The following is a 24,990-nucleotide window of genomic DNA, read 5'->3' on the forward strand; positions in this document are numbered from 1 at the left end:
TGAGGTGAAACTGGCAGTGCTCAATTAAACTGACCATATTGAAAGTGCTTTAAACTATTTATGTATCAGACCATTCACTCAAACGATAACATTACGCTAATGTTGTTAACGTATGCTTCAATGTGTTTTATTGGTTATATTTTTTTCATTTTGTGTTCTATATTTATCAATCATTTTGAACGTTCTGTGTCATGCTGGCAACCAGGTGAATCAGAACAAATTTATTTGCATTTGTCATATTAAAACAAATTGTATGTGTAGGCAACGAACAAAAATAACCATGTTCTACGGGCGAACAGACTTGCTAAGTATGGTCGGTTAGGATTAAAAATTTATTTTTATGTGAACATATGTTGAAAATTTGAAACTTATGAATTTTTTTTCGAAAAATCAATTAATTTCAGCCAAAAAAATTATTAGCTTCATACAGCTAACAAAATCCCCAAACGCGAAATCTGGGTCGATAGGACCCTAGAACGGGTTTGGTGTTTTTTCTTAAAATCTTAAATGGGGTCTTGTTTAAGAGATTCTTAAAATTGCAATGAAAACCCATGGAATAGGGCACTGACATGAGAGAAATCAAATGGGTGGGGACCTGTACAAATCGATCACAATTTGCAGTCACAAGCTTTTCATGATTCAGTGGCGTACCGTGGCCGCTCCTACCCCGGGGGCTGAAGAAAATTCAATTTTGCCGGCGCTTCCTCAACAGCCCGAAAAGGTTGACCAAAGCTCCCCCCAAAATATGTGCGTGTGATTAGGCCATCTTCTGCATTTCATTTAACACCTGAAATAATGATACAACATCAAGATTGGCAGATAGCATAATATTGTGGATTAATGTTTCACATTCACATGTGGTTTTTGCATTTCATTAATGAGGATTGAGATAGGAAAGCAGAAACATGTAAAACTAGAAATGACCATGATATGAATAACACAGTCGTCTTGTTTTATATTATTATGATTATGTGCAGAGAGGCATGATGGTGGCCTAGCGGTACGGGCCTTGACCTATAATCGAGATAGGAAAGCAGAGAAGAAAGATGTAAAACTAGAAATAACCATGATATGATGATACACAGTCATCTTCTTTTACATTATCATGGTTGTAAATGTGCAGAGAGCCACGGTGGCCTAGCGGTATGGGTATTGACCCCGGGGCATTGACTCGTAATCGGAGGGTTGCATATTTGAATTATAGGTTAATGGACGCGTATTACTTGTTGGGATAGAAATTAGACCAAATAATGCACGCATGCTGATGTTGATGGGTTTAATGCACGAGCCCCAAAACACATGTGATTTTTGCTGTTTTTATAACAAATTTGTAATTAAAAGTGTTGGAAATTACAAACAAATATAAATGCAACAACCCGCAAGAAAAAAGGAATGCGTCCGAAAGCACTGAGTGCACGCCCGTGTATATATACAATGCACAATCAATGCATGGTTTGGATTTTTCTTACACTTGCTCTGCTGGTTCTCGCAATCTATAGTGTATGAATACCAAAGATAGTTCTATCAACAAGTCTTTTGAGCCTCTATTGTCTCTCTCCAGTCTCTACCCAGGTGTATACGAGGGGGTATCAAAAAGTGTTTGAAATCACCCAGAATTGAAGGAGCTATATTGATGAAATTTTGTCAGTGTAATCACTGATCCTTAAGTACATTATGGTCCAAAATTGGTCTCATTAGCATATTTACTTTCTTTACATGTGGCGCTAGATGGGCGGTAGGCGCATAACCTGCAAGATGGAGAAAATTGAGGCACGCAGTGTGATTAAATTCCTGCATTTGAAGGGTTAAGCCTACAATGTCCAGAAAATGTATGATGTAATGTAGGCTGTCTACGGTGATGATTGCCTGTCGTATGGCACTGTTGCTTTTTTAAAAAGAATTTCCAAACTGGCCTCATGTCCCTCACAGAAGAGCCAAGAAGTGGGCGTCCATCACTTAGGGATGATACGGCCACAGTGAAGAAAGTGGATGATCTTCACTGTTAAGGTTATGCACTTACCGCCCATCTAGCGCCAGCAGTAAAGAAAGTAAACGTACATATGAGACCATATTTGGACCATAATGTAGATAAAGATCAGTGATTACACTAACAAAATTTCATTGATATAGCTCCTTCAATTCTGGGTGATTTCAAAAACTTTTTGATACCCCCTCATAAAATGGGTACCGACATGATATAGCACTGTAAAGGTAAAACACTCATTGTGTGGGAGGAATGACAAAACCCCTAACAACAAGTGAATTCATGGGAGTTTGGCTCAAACACCAAGGAAAATAAGATGGGCACTTCAGCAAGCGACAATTGCTGCAACATGACTTTTTCTTGCCTGACTTTACACTGCAGATGAAACAATGAGGGTTGTTGACCTTTATATAGCTAAATGACAGGGACACATTGCACCATTGAAAATGTTGATTTCAAAATTGCACACCGTGTTTGTACACCGCCAAATCATCAAGGGGCTCAGAAAATTAGCACAGTATTGGAAAACATGTTTTCATAGATGCCCATGAGTGGGAGGTGATTGTTCTCTTGAATTGATGTGGTAAAATAGGAAATTATAGCAAAATATTCATGATAATGATGGACGTAAAGGAAGGATGCAAGTTTTCTGGAAATTTCAGGATTTCAGGAAATTGAATCTTGTTTCAGGAAATGAATCTTTAGAAAAACAATTGTAGAAACCCTGATTTTTGGATGATTTTCTGTTCTTATGGCACTTTCATGTCTGGTAAACGATCTGTGAATGAGAAGAAAGATTTCTATTATATAAAATTGGCATACATGTAGGTCATTGTACAACGGCGTAGATCAATGGCATAGGGCATAGATCATTCTACTTTACAGAAATTCTCTGACCAAATTTGCGCAAGACACATAATCAATTTACAATACATGATGTAGTGTCATTCAGGGATGAAGGCTTACACAGGCTCAGTACCTAAGTTAGCATGTATTTAGATTTAACAATAACAGCCAGAATCGGCTCCTGAAGTTTTGTATACACAGGTAGATTTATTTTTCAGGTACCATGCAATGCATACATGTACAGTCCAACCTCTTTTATTTGGCCATGATGGGACCAAGCATTGGCCGGATCAGTGAAAAATCGGGATAAGTGAATAACATGTAATTCTGCATTGACTGTCCCAGTACTAAAATAGGGACAACAAAAGATTGTTTTAACATGGGGTAATAACACTAAAAGATGGCATTAGAGCACTTGATGCAACATAGATATGTCATTCTAAGCATTCAGAGCATGGAATTAAGGTGTTAAATCATCAAACACACGTTTTCCTGTGAAGATTTCACAGCCGGATAACAGAGAGATCCATTATAGGTCCGGATAAGAGAGGTTGGATTGTAATTTTAATCCAGGTGATTCAATTAATGAAGCCAAGCTACACATATGCCATGAACAGAATATTTTTCCAACTGGATTTATGACATCCAATGATGCTTATTTCTACTGAAAAAAAAATTGCAGGCAATATATTCTTAGCATTCATTAAATAGACAGTAGTGATAAATATAAAGCATTATCTAAACCGTGTAGGTTTGTAGAAATGCATACCTTTGTAATGACAATTTGAACTGCAAAATCCAAGTCCTATGTTTCTTAACCATCACAGATATGAGTTTTATTCTCTACATGTCCTGGGTATTATATCCAAGTATTGGTTTACACTGTTATGAACAGAGCTAGGATATTGCAGATTAGGTGATGGGATCAGTTGTTAGGATTAACCCGCTAGATCGGCGGATATTGTGTGTGGTGGTTTTCAAGGCGTAAGGCCTCCTAGCTAGTCCTAGTGACTGTCTCGTTGCTATGACAATGTGCCATGGGGAAGAGGGGAGCAAGTTTTATTTGATGCGCCAGAAAAAAGGTTATTATGTGCTTTTGGTTGAGGACTCTTGAGACAATTCATGGAAAATGCTGTCTCGTATTTGCCATCACCTTATCATGTCAAACCATGTTTGTGTTGCTATTGTATTATGGAGGGCAAGGTAAATGGGATGTCCATAAGTTTTCACAGGTTCAACAAAGTGTGTAAATATTCTTGAGACCAACCCTCTTCCGCCCACTTTACTACAACAAAATACAGATTTGGGTCTCAAACAAAAACGCATTCAGTCCAACCTCCCTTATTCGGACGCTTTTATAAGGCTCTCTCTGTTATCCGGATGTGTGAATTTCACAAAGCTTCGACACCTTAATTTTATGCTTTGAAGCATTCAGAAAAGGGTCTAGGTCTTGCAGAGCTTGGGTACTTACCAAAATGAACAAATCAGAAATTATTTTATGTTCATGTAAAACAGATTTTTCTAAATTTCTGACAGTATTGGTCTGTCGCAAGTGTTATAATCTCTTCGTTATGAGTAGCAAAACTACTTGCATAATTGACAATGTATTGGAATGCTCTTATAACTTTATTTTTAAATTACTGTAAGTATTGCATCTACTGTAAGTGTAATAATCTTTGTTAGGAGCAGTCGTAACCAACTAATACTTTCATTATTTGATGTATCAAACTGTTTCTTTTTTTTATTTCTTGACAGCTATTAATTGGTTTTGAAAGCGGGTGCTGTAGTGCTATGGGATCTAAAGAACAGAGTAGCTGAAAATCGTTTTAACTGTAGCCAACCTGTGCGCTGCGTGTCGTGGCATTATGAAGGGAGACAATTCATAGTAAGCCATACGGATGGCACGCTAACTATATGGAATGTACGTAACCCTGTGAAACCTGCCAATGTCATCGCTCCACATGGTAAGTATTACACTGTTAGCAGGGACTGCCTTTTGAAAATTAGAAAAGAGCTGTAGAATGCTCTTCTGGTCTCTTCAAGAAGAGCTTTAGAAGAGCTGTTTGCACCTGTGCCCATTAAAGCGTAAAGAATTTAATGAGTCATCTAGAGGAGCTATAAACCGCTCTTGCAATTAGTGCAACTTAAGGGCTGGGGTATGAGCGTTTGGACAGTATTTATTTTGGGACATCAGAGCACATCAGACATATCGAATTGCATTCTGAATCTGAAGAATGTCATTCTGATATCAAATAATTTTGATTTTTTGAAATTCGCAATTAAAATACACATTTTATGGCAAATCATTAAAAATTGATATTTTTGATATTTAACAGTACTTGAAGTAAACTTTAAAAATCTGATGATTTATACTTAAAGTGTATGTAGGTGGGATGAAAAGCCGACGATCAATTGAAAATTTTGACCTTTCAGTATTGAAGATATGGATTTTTTCCCAAAACACCAAAAAAATTAGGTCTTTTGGGAAAAAATCCATATCTTCAATATGAAAGGTCAAAATTTTCAATTGACCGTCGGCTTTTCCTCCCTGCTACATACACTTTAAGAATATAACATTAGATTTATATAATTTACTTCGAGGACTGTTATATATAAAAAAAAAAAAAAATATCAAATTTGTATAATTTGTCATAAAATTTGTATTATATTGTGATTTTCAAAAATGAAAATTATTTGATATCAGAAAGACATGCTTCAGTATTCAGAATGCAATTCGATAGGTCTGAGGTGCTCTCATGTCCCACAAAAAATACTGTTGAAACGCAATAAACGCTCATTTTAGATCCCTTAAGAAGAGCTGTAGAGGAGTGATTGCTCTCACTCCTCTCAAACGGCAGTCCCTGTGTTAGGAATAGCCCCAGAATACATTATGCATCTTAAACCCTAACCATACCCTAAACTTTATCAGATCACATGACCTCAACTGTGAAAATTCTTAGATCTAGGGCACCTTGTCCTATCTGAGTGGGCCGATAAAAACAAGAGCTAAAAACCGATGTGTTTTGTACAATGCAATGCAATGCAATATAATGCGATTTTTAAGGGAATTCGCCATTGCTTCTGAGAGTGTATCGGCGCTCACTTGCTTACCTATTTTCTGTGATTAAATCACTATCTTCAGTAAGGACAATGTGCCTAACTCAGTCAGCTACAAGAGATCATTTCCCAAGCTCGTCGAGACTATACAAACTATTTATCAACAGTCAAAATCCCTGTGCTATGTATGCTGTGAATTCTCGCATATTCATGAGGGCTGATCATTCGATTGTGCGTGTTTAACAATCACACCAGCATAGTGTTTTGTGTTTTCGCATTTACGCTAAATACCGTAAATATATGCGGTATGTGCTTATCAGTTTTGCCTGTCGTGTTTCATGGAAGGATCGACCCTCATTACCATGACTGTTGGAACTCGTCTGTATCTCTCTAGTCCGTGAGATAACTACTGGTAATGCCTTGATTATCCTTAAAATTGACATTAAAAAAATTCTGATCTTAACCCAAGCCTTACTCTAACCATAAGTCTTTATCAACCTTAATCCGAACCCTATGTAAACCTTGCTGTATTACTGGCTAAAGTAAACCCTTATCACAAAGCTAAACATAATACTAAAATTAGAGAATAAACGATAGGAATTTTTATTTTGACTATCCTCTACCGTGTGATAGACGACAGGCAGGTCCAATATTTTACTACGATAAAAATATTGGACCTGCCTGTCGTCTGTCATAGGTAGAGGATAGTCAAAATAAAAATTCCTATCGTTTATTCTCATTCTTAGTCAGTTAAATATTATTTTGATAACTGTAAACTATTTTTTAAAGCAAAAATTCAGTTACTGTCATAAAAACTCCCCTTTTTCTAAAATGAACGAAACTTGTTTACAACTTCACATCTTTTGTTGCGCGTACTGCTACCGCATGCGTGTGTTCCGCACTAGTCTACGCATACAACGCGATACATACGCGCACCTCTCCCAGCGTGTTACGCGTTATCAACACGCATGATGACATGGGGTCGTCTACAGCCTGATAGACGCCACCCGAAATCATGCGATTGTCCAATCAAATTATGTGTCTATGAACTAGACCACTCCCACTGACTAAGAATACATAATATAATGCAATAAATATATGAAAGAGAGCCATGGATTCAAACATTGAAACTTTGAGATTAACAATGGATTCTTGCTTTTACTTTTACATCTATAGCCAAAGTTCCTGCCAAAGGCCTGAAGCCCGAACCATGTACTCCAGTCACAAAGGTAGAATGGAGGGCTGTCAAATCAGGGTAAGTCCATATTTGTATTATTTTGTTTGTGTACTAATATGTCTGTGTATCTTTCACTTTTTGCTTATACATCTCTCCAACATTCTTGCTATATTTCAGTTTCTTTGCAGGTACAATCAGTATCAGAATTGTACAGAGTTTTAGTATGCTCTGTGATCAGTAACGGCCCCAAGGAAGAACAACTTTGTTGATTTGGGCCTCCGTGGTGAAATAAAGCTTCCTATCCTATCCTATCCTATCCTAACACATGCGCTGAGCATGGTGTACATGCACAACATGGTCGTACCTGACTCATAAAGATATATTGTCGTACTTGCAAAACGTTGTAGAGTTGCATATGATCGCTTACGCACATGTTACACTCCACAGATGCAGAGCAAATAACTCTGTATATTCATGCTACAGGGTTTAGTTGGTAATGCTTAGCCTCATTAATTGTGATTAGCTTTGCTTTTACATGGGGCTATTCCAGTTCAAATCCATACACCCCCTATGGAAGTCATGACCTTAATCTTCCATACAGGGGGTGTAAATTTCAAATGGAGTCACACATTCAGGTAACCCCATTTGAAATTCACACTCACTGTGCGGGAGATTAAGATCATGACTTTCATAGGGGGTGGATGGATTTCAACTGGAATGGCCCAATGATTTTATGATACATATTCATATGAGTGAGCCAGTTAGGATAACATAGTTAACCTCATTTATTTCAGTGTAAGAAAAATGAAGTGCAATGTATACTATAATAAGGGAAGCTTGCCTCGTTATGCTGGAATAAACTCTACACAACCTGATAAGCATTGAACAGTTTAAAGCCATTATGTACAATTTCTGTCAAATTTTGTAATTCTTTACCCGAAATGCTGAAATAGTATTAGTAATACCTGCCAGGAAGGGTTTCTGTCCATTTTAAACTGAATTTTTTTTGGCCGTTTACATTGAATTCTACGAGGGATTTAAAGTCATAAGTATGACTTTTTGTCCAAAGTGCTCTGTTGACATACAAACACAGCACATTTGGCTGATTCCATTTAGGTGTAAGTTGGGACATGTGTAAACATTACTAATATGCCAAAAAATCAGGTTTGAAAAAAATTTCATATAATAAGATTGTACATTATGGCTTTAAACGTTAAACTGTACGACTGCTTAATTTATGAGAATGTAGTTGTGCAAACAAATCCAAAATTTATACTTTCATTTATATGTATCAATCATAAATCTCCTTCTTGAAATTTGCCACCTATTGTAATAAATAACCCAACTTGAGTTACGAAACATCTACATTGTTATGTAAATGTTTGTGAAAACCACACCATAACACATCTCGAGTTGGGTGTCATTCTGAAATACCATTTGTATAAGATTCAGTATGATTATGACGCAATCTGTTCGTAGGTCATCAGTTTTTTAAAACCTGTAAACAAACCTTTGCCATTGATATTAATTCCACATGTATAGTAATTAGTAGATTTAAGAACCTGCAATTCATCTTTTCATCACATTTTAATTTTTAAAAAAAGTATAGGAACAAATATATGGTAAGGTCAAGGTGAGGATTAAGAACTGAGAGAATTAAGAATTGGTGTTATAATCAAATATTTTCAGAGAAGAGAAGGATGACTCTGTCTTCAACGTCTTGTTTGAATCATCAAATGCAAGGTACTTATTGCACCGTGAGAACAAAAGGTTTGCATGATTTCTCCTCTCTCACTAATGTGGTAGGGGTTGGTTGACTGGCTTCCTTTGGGTTCCTTCTCGTCCTCTTTGGTTCTGTTGGTACCTGGATTTGGGTATAAATGTTGTTATTAGATTTAAAATGTGTGTGAGCATGTAGAAGAAATTGAGTCAGCAATAATTTCAAATCTTGTGCCTCATGGATCAGACCTGAGACCTGGGGTTGATTTCAGCAAGTTGCAATCCATCATAAATCCTTCACCCATTGGAATTCTCAACTCATCGTCTCTCTAACATATAAATCATATGGCAGAGATTGGATGGGTTTGGATTTATGATGAGAGCAGCCTGGTCTTTGGATTTATGATCAAAAGCTTTCTGGTTCATTGCTAAAAATGTGTTTGTTTCTGGTGCAAGCGGTCCCCGGTTAGATTCTTGGTGGAGGCAAAATTCATCTTCAATTATCCGCTCTCTCTATTACTGCATTTGAATTGTGGGGTCGTTGCAGGTGATTACAAAGACCTCGCAACCAGTTCTGATCAGTGTAACGCCGGGCTGTTTGTACACTCTACCATGGCCCCTGGCCATCATGGGAGAGCAGTCATCAACACTGATTGATTTAAAGGACATATGTTAGAGTAATTGTTACGCAACTGTTAGATATGAACCCAATTGCATCATTAGACAGAAGGATTTAGACCCATTATCTCAGAGTAAAAAATTACTTCAGTCAGTCCCAAAACTACCTATCTGCACTGATATCACCAGACACAATACCAAGAATTTACCATGTATGAGTGGTCACAATAACTCCACTTAAATTATTGATTGATCAATATCACCCTATCACCCCCTTTTTTATCTTTCATCAAATATTTTATTTCATTTCCTTATAAATCCATCACTTACACATTCACAAAGCATACTGGTAGGATGGGAAGGGGGAAAATGAGCTTAGATGTCCTACATTCTTAGCTCATACTTGAGAAGAACGATATTTGGTCGTTTATCATATGTGACCATCACATCGAAACACGGCAGTTGTCGTCAAAAATGAACTTGTTGATTTCTTTACCAGCCTAAAGGACTGTTTTTAAGCTTTAAAATGACACCTCTTCCATTCATGTCGCATGTAGAATGGTGATTTTATGTGACAAATAGAATTCAAATTCCTTATTATTTTCTTTATTTTTCGGGGCACATTTTCTTCATTATCTTTAAATGTGGGTTTCCGACAACTGCCGTGTTTCGATGTGATGGGTCACATATTTTACTAACATATTTTTGCAATTGAGATAACTTTATTTTCATGGAGAAGAATGATATTGGGACGTTTACCATATTTATATTTGTATCTAACACTTATTTTTGCAATTGAGATAACTTAATTCTTGAGAAGAAGAATGACATTTGGATGTTTATCATATTTATATTTACTAATACACATTTTTGCAATTGAGATTTTTGAGAAGAACGATATTTGAACATTTACCATATTTGTATTTACTAACACACATTTTTGCAATTGAGATAACTTTGTTCTCGAGAAGAAGAACAATATTTGGACGTTTTCCATATCTTTACTAACACACATTTTTGTAATTGATATAACTTTATTTTTAAGAAGAACAATATTAGGATGTTTTCCATATTTTATATTTACTAAAACTTATTTTTGTAATTGAGATAACCTTATTCATCAGATTATTACATATTTTATTTTCTCTAAAGTATTCAGATAAAACATCAGTTTCTGATAAGTTTATCTTCCTAATCATATCAAATGCTATTCAATAATTCATTAACTTTCATTAACCATATTATTTTGGTTTGTTTACAATAGAAGGAAGGAAATGTGTTCTATATGATTGTTTTTATTATTAATTACAAATATCCAAATACTCATGTTTGACTTTCCTATTTTATAAAGTAGAATTTGTGTGGGATAAATGTTACAGACAATTTTCCAATTTAGGATTCTTCTTTTAGACTGATAATGAAAGTTGATTTTGAGTTTCCCATCACCCGCCCTCACTTCATTTTCTGACCCTCACTTGAATTCATTATTGTGATATTCCAAAAATAGTGATTAACAGGTTATATTTGTAAAAAAAAAAGATGAATATCTGTGCATTTTTAGTGGGAAAACAAAATAAAAACATCCATTTTGCTATAGACCTTGCAGCCTTTTTTTAGCGTACTTTTAAATCCCACTAGGGCTGAACATCTATCTTTGAATAAGTGAGCAGTAAATAACAACACATTTTACACTCATGTTTGGTCATATAATGAAAGTCAGAAAAATAATGAATAATGAAAAAGTTACCTCACTTGTTTTCAGAAATTATGTGTTGGGAAACTCAAGATCGATTGTCAGTAGCCTGCTACATTAGCCCCTATTTGATCCCACTTCAAAGAATGGTTTGGTAATGTTCATTCCCAAAAGAGATTGAATCATCTTTTCTCAAAATACAGACCAGTCATACTGGCAATGACTACTGCATAGTGGCATATTTTTGCTGGGTTAATTTTTCATGAGTTTATCAATTCTTGACAGTTAAGTGGCCGGGGTGTTTAATTTGTGTTTCCAAATATATTCACATTAAATGTTTTTGCGGGGTTATATTTGCAGGTGCCTGTTTGATCATGAAAAGCGTGCAAATTAAACTCCCGCAAAAGCATAAAATGTTTTGAGTGCATAAACATTTTGCTTTATACATTGCGATGGCAGCCGATTTGCAAAATTTTCATGCACACATATATAAACTGGCCTCAAAAAGAAACTTATCATTTTTCACAAGGTCATATCTTAAAATCATGTCCATAAAAATGATCAAAAATTGCACACAGGATTACTTCAATACTTTACTCTACACACTGGTCAGTAACCAAACAGTTGTCCAACTGACACAACAGCGAAATGCACTGACATGGAACAGCTTCCTGGACCACATTCACAGCCCAATAAGTGGCTCCCAACACAAGATATCTGTGAGTAAATGGAATAGTGTGGAACAAGACCTGTTTCTTGAAGAAAGTGTGTGAAAAACAGAAGCAGCCCGCTCCACACTATTCCACTTACTCTTTTGAAATAATCACCTGTTTAAGGATCTTGTATACATTCTCCCAGATTTCTTTTGCTGGGTTCCAATTATTCGCCTGTGAATGTGGTCCCGAAAGCTGTTCCGTGTCAGTGCATTTTACTGTTGTGTCAGTTGGACAACTGATTGGTTACTGACATGTGTTTAGAGTAGAGTATTGAAGTAATACTGTGTGTAATTTTTGTTCATTTTTATGGACAGGATTTTAAGATATGACATTGTGAAAAATTTATAAGTTTCTTTTTGAGGTCAGTTTATATATTTTGTTCTTCCTATACACCTTTAAGGAAATATAGAAATTCACAAAAATTTAATGCCAATGAAACATTATGTTCTCTCCAAAATGTGAAATTTTATTGCCACAAAAATATCATGCTTTACAGTATTCATAAGACAAGAATATGAACCGCAGCGCTCAGAATATGGAAATTTGTTATGTATTTGGATAACAGTATCTTAAATTAATCTGATGTACATGTATTCTAGAAAACAAGGGACATCTGAGTTGTTGTTTGGTATCAAAATAATTCCTGGTTCTTATTTGGTTGTAAATTAGTGGTAGGTATTATTGAAAGCTGTCCTGGTGTTGTGTTTCCATCATGCTTTATTTCAAAAATGACTCTCCCCAATTGGTGGTTGGCAAACTATCTTAGAAGCACTTCCACAATCCTTTCAAATTTTTTGCATTAAACATGATGTGTTCACTCGGTAGATTTTGTGCACTCTTATGTTCATCTGCATGTGCAAGTTTTACAGGTCAAATGATATTCTTCCAATTGACTCGGTTATTGCATACCTGATCACACCTGCAACCATGAGAAAAAGTCTTGCAACATTTTTATGTCAACAATGGAAAACTGCCACCCCCTCTCCACCATGAAAATGTTTAGAAAGGCAAATGTCTTCAGCAGTTTTCCAAAAGAGCTCCAACATTGATTGATGGGGAAAGGGGAAGGGTAAATCATTGTTGTAGATGTCCTGTATTTTCTGTAACATAATAATCAATTCCATGATCACACAAACTTTATCACTGGTCTTGGTTTGCCCTCATGAAAACAACAAGTCTATTATGGCTGTCATGGATTATTGTGGTTTAACAAGGGTTTGTGCACATTGTGAACATTAGTGGTGTTTGGAGTGATTTTGTCCCACCTTAATCAGCTACCTCATTATTAGTTGCAAACTCAAGAGGGGCAAGGGGGTTGGCAGGGGAGGTATTGAGTCACCCAGTTGGGACCATACCCATGCAGTACCCCTAATGTATTACTAGTCTGTACAGCCATCTATGGATGGGGTCTAGCTAGGTTCTACTTTCTCTGACACTATATTTGCCCTTCACTTACACAAGTCAAGCTACATTTAAGCACAAGTTTGTAGGTTTGGCTGAAGACGGTATAATTAAATGTTTTTCTGTGCAATTTGTTTTTGTTGTTGTTGCGACAGATATTGCGTTTTGAGTTCTGCAGTTATTTTTCAGTCTCCTCCTGCGATTTTTGGTTCTCTGCAGTGCTTTTTCACGCAAGTGATGAGCTTTGCTCAGGCTTTGTTCCTCTTTACATTTGTTGCTGAGGAAAATGCTACAGCACATCAGTATCACAGCGGAAAACATAGGGCTATTCCAGCTGAAATCCATAATACCCCTATGGAAGACATGACCTTAATATCGCACACAGGGGGTGTAGATTTCAAATGGAGCACCCATTCAGGTAATCCCATTTGAAATTCACACTCCCTGTGTGGAAGATTAAAGACATGTCTTCTATAGAGGGTGTATGGATTTCAACTGAAATAGCCCAAAATAGCTGCTTCATTTGTTGCATTGGCAAAAAACACACCAAATATCAAACTATATTTTGGTCTATAATGCACAATAAATCACATTACTTCACTAGCTGCATAATGTCTTGAATGTCATCCATGTTGTCAAGCCTTGCCTTAAATCTGTGATGGTTGAGGCAAGATGTTTGAATAAGGAATTGTATCCGTTGTTGTATTGTGTCAAGGAATCGCAATCATTCATCATGTGTCATTGTATGCGGGATGGTGAAGGTCAAGGTATTCATGTTGGGTTGGCTAGCTGTAAAATACCGGGTTGAAAAAATATCAGTTGGGTATTAGACAGAAAATATTTCCAAGACAATTTTGGTGTGTTCGAGAAATATTGCGAATTATTTGAAAATGGGCTATTCCAGTTGAAATCCATACACCCCCTATGGAAGACATGACCTTAATCTCTCACACAGGGAGTGTGAAATTCAAATTGGGTTATCTGAATGGGTAACTCTATCTGAAATCTACACGTATACCCCCTCTGTGGAAGATTAAGGTCATGTTTTCCATAGGGGTTGTATAGATTTCAACTGGAATGGCCTGGTAGTCTTAAACATGGAATTTGCAATGCTTGTTTTACATGGATATATCATGATGGTGTTTTCATTGTAGATTAATACTTGGCATGGTTTTGATGTAATAATTGTAGAGAAGCGAAGTGCAAGGTCAAAACAGAATACCTTTTTAACATCATTAATAAGATTATAGCTGTCATTCCAAAATACAGAAATGTGGAATAGACATATTTTTTGTAATTTTCCAGTTTTAATGCTATGTCTGGGCTATTTTTTTCAGGTATTTTTCAGTATTTCCCACCAGACTAACATTGTCTTCCACACTCAATTGGGCTATTCCATTTAAAATCCACTGTGGAAGATTTTGGAAATATCTTCCACAGGGGGAGTATGAATTTCAAAGAGAATTAACACATTAGGCAGCTCCATTTGAAACTCGCCCTCCCTCAGTGGAAGATTCAGGTTGAATCTTTCTCATAGGGTGTATGAAATTGAAATGGAGCTGCTAATGTGTTCATTCCATTTGAAATTTATAATCCCCCTGTGGAAGTTTTTTTCCAAAATCTTCCACAGGGGTAGTATGGATTTTAAATGGAATAGCCCATTGTTGTTAGTCTATTGAATCTTAGCGGTGATATGTATCTTTTTCTTTTTTAAAAACTTATTTTAACGTGTGATTTGTTCTCTGATACGTTCATCATAAATAACCCAACACCTGATGCATGTATGAAATGTATATGATTTGGGAAAACTGATAACTTTAAGTCTTTTTAAGTGATCTTTTGAGCATTATTTTAATCTCAATATTTAAATATCTTGCGTATATATTTTGTCATTTTGACTTACTGTAAAAGTGGTAATTTTCGCATGTGTAATTTTTTTTGCCAATTTTGAACTACATTGTTTGTTTTTTAATTTCGTGATTTAGAGTTTTCGTTCATAGACCTATACATTAAAAGAATATATTTGCGTGTTTTTCTTTTCGCGGTAGTTGTGTTGCAGGCAAAAAGCGTGAAATTTTATGTACCGTGAAAATTTCCATTTTTACAGTACTATAAAGCAAGAAATATTCGCGTGCATGAAAATTTTGTGAATTTCGCGAGTGAAATGGATTTGCAAAATGTTCATGCTTGCAAATATTTCTTTTCCATGTCTTCAGAAAATGTATCAATTTTGTGAAAATGATTGCCGCAAAAATAACGATTTTTTTTTTTCAAATCAGAATAATTTATAGTATAGTATTGAAAGTGAAATGCATGACATGGACTGGTGAAGGGTTAAACATAGATACAATCTATATATTTTGGGGGAAATGAGCTCATTTTGGATGAGGAAAAAAAACACATGTTTTCCGAGGATTTTCAAGGAAAAAACTTCCGTACAATTGTTTACCTATAGTCACTTGTGTTTAGATTGCTGCAATGCTGTAAATGCTCTAGTTACGTGGGACATGTCCCCTGATCCTAATGCTGTGAGGGAGGGAAGGTGAAAAAAAACCAGGTTTTTTATGCTTTTGTGGTCAACATTTTGGGAAGAAGATCACTTTTCACAAAATTGGCCCCCTTCCTCTGTCCTAAAAATTTCAAAACCACACCCCCCAAAAAAAAATCCTGCCTAAGGGCCTGGTCCAGACCATAGTACTTTTGAAACCTAGATGTGAAAGATACCCAGGGATCAGTTCTTTCACATCCAGATATTTCATGGTGTGATATAGCAGCCATTATCCAAATTCACAGAAGATGGCTGGCCACCATCCAGAGGGGTTAAATCAAACCACGCACTGAGCTAGATTTGGCTTATTATCAATGCATTCATAGGATCTACATAGAGTACATTTATTGATAACCAAACCTATTTTTGCTTTTCACAGGGATCCCTACATATTGTTTTCTGGTGGTCTACCATATGAAAAACAAGGTGCAACACCAAGCCTGACCATCATGCAGGGCAAGACCACCACTGTCTTAGAAATGGAACATCCTGTCATGGACTTCCTCTGCCTATGTGAAAACCCATGGCCAAGCAGTAAGTCTCCTCATGTTTGTTTTTATGTTTGTTTGTTCGCTGCTAGTTAATAATGTAATAGGTGAAAATGATTTGCTTCAAGTTTATTCGCCTGCGAAGTGATGTAATAATCGGATTAACTACCATAGTAATAGGTGAAAACAATTTTTGATTATACCGCGCTGCACCAGTATGTTCACTCAGTACCTCTGCATTGAACCATATCATGCTGATCACTTGCACCTGTAAGATTAGTATCTTTGAAAAGTTCAGTATTGTATTCAATACTATGATTGCAGACATACACAGGTGATGAGTGCAACCTGCTTGTAGTGCAGCGTGATATATTCAAAATTGTTTTCACCTATTGCTGTGGTAATTAATCCAATTTATTATGTTTGCCAGCGAATTAAGTTCCAACTTCACTCACTTGAATTCATAATAGAAGATGTTAGTCTAAAAAAGGGGCACTTTGCGTAAGTGCTGTGCCCAACTGTGTGCACATCATTCTGTATTAATCCGTGGTATTGGGCTATTCCATTTAAAATCCATACTACCCCTGTGGAAGATTTTGGAAATATCTTCCACAGGGGGATTACGAATTTCGAAAGGAATTTTCAGGTTGAATCTTTCTCAGAGGGTGTATGAAATTCAAATGGAACTGCCTAATATGTTCATTCTATTAGAAAGTCTTATTCCCCTTGTGGAAGATATTTCCAAAATCTTCCACAGGGGTAGTGTGAAATTTAAATGGAATTTACATGCATAACAAATAATGGTCTGTTTATGCTAAAAATAACATGTTGTTTCCTGTAGTGTCATAAACACAGATGCAGGATACGGTTTTGTGTGTGTATGTCAGAATTTATGGTAAAATAAGCTCAAATCCCAAATATTTATCGTCAAATCAGTCGCAAAGTAGGTTAGGTGTGAAAATTTGAACTTTTAAAAAAAAAACATGGATTGATTTTCAATAAGTGTTATTGATTTCAACACGCTTGTAAACTATATTAGAAAATTATTTTAAACTATATTTATGCATGAAAGTGACAGGCAGAAATGCATGATGCTGTCTGGTAAAGGTAAGTAGGTATGAAAATGACATTTCTAGATTCCTCACATAAAAAACGGAAGTGCAGTATTATAAGTGCTCCCCAAAGCGAAGTGTACACACCCTGCCCTGCAAGATACAATCTTGTTTATGTTTGTAACCCAAAGAGTTAAGGGTGTGCAATATTGCGCTAGTCGACAATATTGTGAGAAAATATTAATTATCGCTGCGATTATTTGCACTGCTTCATCGATGACCCCACGATAAACTATAGACTCAACAACTCCCAAATGAAAGCTAAATAAAGTCCCCAATTTGGAAATAATATTCCAAGTTTGTAGCCAGATTTTACCTTTCTAAATATATTGAAGCGCTTGTGATGTACCTAATTCCTTCCATGAATCCATTTAATAAAACTATTTTTTTGGTGTTTTGGGGAAAAAAATGTAAATCTTCAATACGAAAAATCAAAATTTTCATATGATGGATGGCTTTTCATCCCAGCTACATACACTTTAAGTAGATACCAATAGATTTATACTATTTACTTCGAGGACTGTTAAATTTCAGAAATATCAATTTTAATCATTTCCCATAAAATGTGTGTTATGTCGCAAATTTTAACAAATCAAAATTATTTGATATCAGAAGGACATTCCTCATTTTCAAAATGCAATTCAATATGTTTGATGTGCTCTCAGGTCCCACAAAAAATATGTGAAAATGTTGCTATCCAAGCCCGAACTCTTCCACATGGAGTGTGAATTTCAAATGGGGCTACCTGAATGGTAACAGAACTCCATTGAAATCTACATCCCCTGTGTCATTTCTTCCATAGGGGTGAATGGATTTCAAAAGGAATAGCCTAAATGGACAACTATTATAATGTATACCCAGACTTGCTGTGACCAGTACCCTCACATTCTAAACATAGTCAAGCACGTCTCACTTGTCGATTCAGACCGCATAATTCCATGAGTAATTCTGGTAAAATAAAAAAATGCTAACTGCAGACAGTGTCCCAGGAGAGGGTTGGAATGATTATATTCAAAGACTTGAGTTTTATTGATGTTCAGATTATCACACAATAGTGTTGCTCGATTTGGTGAATAAGTATGACCTTAAAAAAAAAATCATGATTTGGAGGGTAAATTATATAATAAGGCATGCATGTAGGTGGAAATAGTTTTGTGCTTGTTTTGCGTATTTTATCTGAATTTACATCAAGAAATTAAATTTCAAAGACGTCTCATTTTTGAACTTATGAAGAAAAACAATCAAAATGTTATCACATGGGCTAGAAAATAACAAAATGATTTTCTCATATTTCATTCAAGAGATTTATGCAGTTGTTTGTATCCTTCATCTTCGGAACTGCAAGTAGTTTAATTGAGCTATATCTATGTGGCACAGCAAGCATTGTATGAACAAAACCAATTTATCAATTAATTCTAGTTGATTCCAATCCGACCTTTTGAAAAAGACGAAAAACCCGTGTAGAGCATATTTATGATGAATTTCCAACCCTTCTCCACCCTCATGTTTGTCGTAACCGTTTCAATGGGCTATTCCATTTAAAATGCACACTACCCCTGTGGAAGATTTTGGAAATATCTTCCACAGGGGGAGTATAAATTTCAGATGGAATGACTGCATAAGCAGCTCCATGTGAAACACACCCTCCCTCAATAGAAGATTCAGGTTGAATCTTTCTCAGAGGGTATATGGAATTCAAATGGAGCTGCCTAATGTGTTCATTCCATTTGAAATTCATATTCCCCCTGTGGAAGATATTTCCAAAATCTTTCACAGGGGGAGTGTGGATTTCAAATGGAATGGCCCAATGTGATGAAACCAATGTTGAAAACAAATTTTGCGAAGCATAAATTGTGGGACGTGGAATAACAAATCTACATGTACTTAAACAAGGCTCAATAATTTGATGATGTTTTTCTGGTTGGGTTCATCGTCAGACACAGGCATGCAGATGATGCTATTGGGAGTACAAATGTATGTATGTATGATGCGTGTGTGGGTGGATGGTTGGCTAGGTGCATGCGTGCATCAGCTGTACGCCATAGGTCAGACCCGCTGTTTTGATTTGTTTCTGTACAAATTACATTTAATTTGCCTTACAATGATTTACAATTTTGGTCTCAAGGCATTTTGTGGCAAACAATTACAACATGGAGATGGTGTATTCATGACCTGTGTATGGGAATCTGCTAGTAAAATACACACATTTTGTCCATTTAGTTGTAATGCAGTTCATAGGTAGATCCTAATATTCTGAGAAAAAACATATGGGACATTTTTTCAGTTATTGGGTTTCAAAGCTGATCAATTAAGTAAGCCTTACAATACTTTACAATTGAGGTTTCAATACGTTTTGGGCAAACAGTTACATTTATGAGAAAATGTATTCATGGCCTCTGTTGAAATCTGCTAGCAAAATTGTACAAAAAATATGTGTGGTTCTTGGGCAGACTGATATTCTGAAGGGAAAAAATCTGGGGAAAATTGTTTAGTCAGTGTGTTGCAAAGCTGTTAAATTGATCAAAGATTTACTTCTAATTTGCATGACAATAATTTACAATTTAGGTTTCAATGCATTTTTGGCGGGATTTTTGGCAAACAATTAGGCTACATTATAAGAAGATGTATTCACTATTCATGGCCTCTATTGAAATCTGCTAGCAAAATTTTACCAAAAATCCATTTAGTTACAATGTGTAATGCGGTTGTTGGGTAGATTCTGATATTTAAAAAAAACACATCTGGGGAAAAATGTTCAGTCAGTGGGTTTCAAAGCTGTTAAATTGATGAAAAATTACTGTTAATTTGCATTACAATAATTTACATTTTAGGTTTCAACGCATTTTGTGGCAAACATGAGGAGATGTATTCATGGCCTCTATTGAAATCTGCTAGCAAAATGTACAAACAATATGTTTAGTTAAAATGTGTAATGCGGTTCTTGGGTAGACTCTGATATTCTGAGTCGGTGGGTTTCAAACCTGTTAAATTGATCAAAGATTTAATTTTAATTTGCATTACAATACTTTACAATTTTAAAAGGTTTCAAGGCATTTTGTGGCAAACAAATATAACATGAGGAGCTTTTGGTCTCGATTGAAATATGCTAGCAAAGTTTAAAATATGCCTGTTTAGTATAATAATGGGGTTCTTAGGTAGACCCTGGTATTCTGAGAAAAACATTCATGACATTTTTTTTTTCAGTCAGTATATTTCAAAGCTGTTAAATTAATCAGAGTTAATTTGTCATATCAAACCGTTAATTTACATGGTACTTCTCTGTATAAAATTATGTATTTCAACATTGAACTGTGTGATAGAAGCCCACACTTGTAGGTACATGTATAAATGCATTAATAGGTAGAAATATTATCAAGAGTATTTCTTAATATTGTTAGCAGCATTAAGGGTTATGATGTGGAATTTATGTCCCCTCATTTGTGTTACTTTAGGGAACACATTGGGATCAATTAAACCCCCTTGAACACTACTGGCTAAATTATTGACCTGTAAGAACTATTTTGATTGGTTACAAAGAGGGCTATGTCATGTATTGAGCCAATCAGAGATATGGTAAGAATAATCAGTATGGCTGAAGGGAATTAAGCTTAAAATTGCTGAGAGATTAGAAAGCTCTATTTTGATTCGGTACTCAAAATAATTATATCATGTAATTAACCAATCAGAGGCACTGTAGGACAAACAATATTGCCCATGTGACAAAAAAGTACTTTTTTTAGTGTCATTGCCCTTGCACCAAATCTCATTTTCTGTTTCAAAATGAGCTATTCCAGTTGAAATCCATACACCCCCATATGGAACACATAATCTCCCACACAGTGAGTGTGAATTTGAAATGGGGTTACTTGAATGGGTGACTTCATTTGAAATCTACACCCCCTGTGTGGGACATTAAGATCATGTCTTCCATAGTGGGTATGGATTTCAACTAGAATTGCCCACTGCTAAATCCCAACATACAGCCTGAACACTTTTTTCCCTCCCGAAAATATTTCAATGAAGAGGATAGGTGCTTAACTCTCTCCACGCAGGTGTTGACTGCAGACGACAAGTTTCAATTTTTTTAAGTATTCAAAAATTTCAAAATTGTAAATTTTCATGACCATATTTGGAATTAGCATGAAAAATGCATTAAAATGAGTACAAATAAACCTAGTATTTATTTATTTATTTATTTATTTATTCTTTATTTATTGAGGGTAATACTGCTTCAGTGACAAACACTGCTTTTCAAGCAGGCCCTCATTTACAAAAATAGCATACAGTATTAACAATGTATTTACAATATACAAATAAGTATAATGGTATCATCAACTACAGGATAATTACTATTGGTTCAGTGGTTCTCAAGATAGCTCTTGATATTTTGAGAAAATATTTCAAAACTTGTGCTTTTTATGTTTGGTCCAATATGGCTAGCACACAGAGCATTAACTATGTCCCAAGCCCCCTCTAATCATGTTAGTCAAGAGTTCTTTAACCGCTCACAATTGTCTATGGGGATGGGATGGGAGGAAGAAATTGAACAATTAGCCTTTACTACTGATCTAGAATAAGTGTTTTCAGTTCATGTAATAATATATTACATGTAGCAAGTACCCATGCACTGGATTGCAGTGTTGGGTTGGTGGTTCTTAAGTTGGTATCAGATACAGTGTGTAAAATCTGCTAACTAGAAAACACCTGTTTTATTTTCAGATCCTCAAGAGCCGTATGCTGTCGTGGTACTGCTAGAGAGTGATCTAGTGGTCGTAGATCTCACATCACAAGGGTAAGTCACATTGTTTTGTGGGATAGAAAAAAAAGCGCAGTGATTTATAGTGCGCTACGCACAGGCACAATGCCAGAGCGTTGATCCACAAGCCTCAGCACACTTTACAGGTTGTCGCTGACCACTACGGCCCCACATCATTCCATAAACCATTTAACAACAATTCAGGGACTTTGCTGCTACAAAAGCGAACACCCTAGTCATTCCACAAATAACCATCACAACCAGGATCAGGACTAATGTAAGTATACCTGTTTGTTGGGTAACAGGACCACAGGTCGATGCTGTGTGGGTAATTGGTGGGTGTAATACCTGGGAAAAAATGAGGCAACCTTTTCAGGCTGTTGCTGGGACGGCAAAATTTACATTTTCTTTAGCCCCCGGGGTAGGACCGGCCACGTTACGCCCCTGGTATATGTCTTGTTGATTTTATAAAAGATTTCTCAAGCAAAAAATGAATAGTTTATTCATTCAAATAGATTATCCTTTAAAAACAAAATAAGCACACAAAATAATAAGTAGGTAATGGGGTTACACATCCTGCACAAGAACAAATAAACACAATGGGGAACGACTGCTTGCTTCAAGAGGTAACTGAATATATATTATACAGGAAAAAGTGATCAGTTAACCAATCCGAAGTGTTACAATTTAACTAGACAACATACAAAATCCCGGCCGGGGCACAACCAAACTGAACAATTTTCCTTGCTTTTTTTAAAGTTGGGTTGTTCGCTGCCTGGGATGTTGTCTAGTTTAATTGTAACACTTAGGTTTTGTTAACTGTTTACTCTTTCCCACATGAAAATAATTTAAAAAAAAAATAATAATTAATTGCACTTTGTTAATAGAACTAACAACACAAGACAGCCTTTGAACTCTTCATATTTTTTTTTTATTTTTTTATTTTTTGTTTTGTTTTGTTTCTTTTTTCTTCCAAAAAGTGGTTTGATCAGATTGATCCGCATTGGGCTATTCCAGTTGAAATCCGTACACCCCCTATGGAAGACATGACCTTAACTACCACACTGGGAGTGTGAATTTCAAATGGGGTTACCTGAATGGGTGACTCCATTTGAAATGTACACCCCCTGTGTGGAAGATCATGTCTTTCATAGGAGGTGTATGGATTATAACCGGAATACCCCATATTATTGAATCAAATTTTGAATGATTGAAATTCATATCCAACCCAAACCCCTGCGATTCACCCGACATCATTCATGATCGTTATACCCATGATGTATATACCCTGACTGACCATCTATAAAATGAATAAAACAAAATACTAAGATGGATCTCAGGGTAAAGGATATTCATCACAAAGCTGCTAGCATTGATACTCTATTTTACTTTACATAAAATACAGACAGTCAATATTTAGATAACAAAGCATATTCCGTAATATTTTAAACTCTTTTTTTTTTTTTAATTCCAAGGCTTATTAATTTAGGTGTGCGCTTGTGGGGGCTGATCAGGGTTGCCAAAAGATTTCAGCCTGAATCGCGGGTCAAATAATCAAAAAGACAATTTTTCTCTTTACCATTGGTTTCTATGGGGCAGGAAACTATCGGAAGTCGCGGGAGCTAAAGTTGAAAAGTCGCCCAATTTTTTTTTAACCATTGGTTTCTATGGGACAGGAAATTGTCAAAAGTTGTGGGAAAAATATTCAAAAGTCGCCCAATTGGGCTACCAAATCGCGGGTTTGGCAACCCTGGGGCTGATTTTAACGCACATGAGTGCAGCTATTCTTTCTCTCAGATTCCTGTAATTGCAGTGTTGCCAAGTTTTCATTGGCAGAAGTGCGGCAGATGAACTGCTGTGATGCTTAATGTGCTCACATAGCCTAATTTCCAAACTGGGGGTGTATTTTGGCAACAAACTGCTTAAAATCTCCAAATTGGGAAGGAAAAAAAAAGTAACATGTTCAACTTCCACAAGCAACTAATCATCATAATTGATTAGTCTTGATATAAGAGCCAAATCTGGTGTATAATATATACTGTGAAAGTGGTAATTTTTTTGTGTGTGTGGTTTTTTTTTCACGATATGCCAATTTTGAACTACTTCACTTTGGATTTTTCCCGATTTTAGGATTTTTTTGCAGCCAAAATTTACGCAATTTTATTGATTTTCAGCTGTGCTGGGTTTTAGCCCAATTCCACACTGTTTTACAGGATTTTCTACTACTTTAAGGATATTTCACAAGCTTTGAATCCTACCCCTGTGCGTTGATTAGGGAAAAAATCAGGAAAATTAATGTTTGCGCAAAAATATCCACTTCTACTTTCCACTAATTTGAAATTGCATCTTGTCAGCATTGGCAAAATAAATAAATTATCCAAATTATGCAAATAAAGGTTGCTATGGTCTGATGTTCAACCATGTAGACCAATTTTTAGGCAAGTTAAGGCTGGAAATTTTAAACCGTGGGAGGTAAGTGCCAAGTAGGCCAGTTTAGGCTGCTCAAGCGTCAAGTAGCCCAATTTGGGCTGCTCAAAGGTGATATAGGCATCACTGTATAACTGTTGTCACAGCACTCCTGAGGCGCAATTCCGTGATGAAGTAGTTCAGTTGCATAATGTGCTCAAGAAGGGTGATTGATCGCTACAGCATGAATGTATTAGCAGAGGAAACTGATTTTATTTAAACTGGAAATTATAGCGGTTCATAGTCTGCTGTTGAATGTGTGCGCTACCAAGAGGGTACGGTTTTAAAATTTTAATTGCTCGGGTTAGTTGAAACATACGGGTAAGGTTGGACACATTTGGTGAACACATTCACAGCTAGCTTATGGTAGGGGACACAGAAAAGGGTTTTTTTTATATAAGAAATTATG

At 36.0% G+C, this 24,990-nt stretch overlaps 1 protein-coding gene across 1 annotated transcript in view; it reads left to right on the top strand.

The window, feature by feature from the left end:
• The window catches only part of LOC140156918 (syntaxin-binding protein 5-like), a 104,379-nt gene that overhangs the window by 14,971 nt on the left and 64,418 nt on the right, over nt 1-24,990 (top strand). Inside the window, 5 exon segments of the mRNA XM_072179960.1 lie at nt 4,586-4,606; nt 4,608-4,794; nt 7,064-7,142; nt 16,139-16,293; nt 22,079-22,151. Of these exon segments, the coding sequence (XP_072036061.1) occupies nt 4,586-4,606; nt 4,608-4,794; nt 7,064-7,142; nt 16,139-16,293; nt 22,079-22,151 (515 nt within the window).

This window comes from Amphiura filiformis, chromosome 7, assembly GCF_039555335.1.
Source record: "Amphiura filiformis chromosome 7, Afil_fr2py, whole genome shotgun sequence".
NCBI lineage: Eukaryota > Metazoa > Echinodermata > Ophiuroidea > Amphilepidida > Amphiuridae > Amphiura > Amphiura filiformis.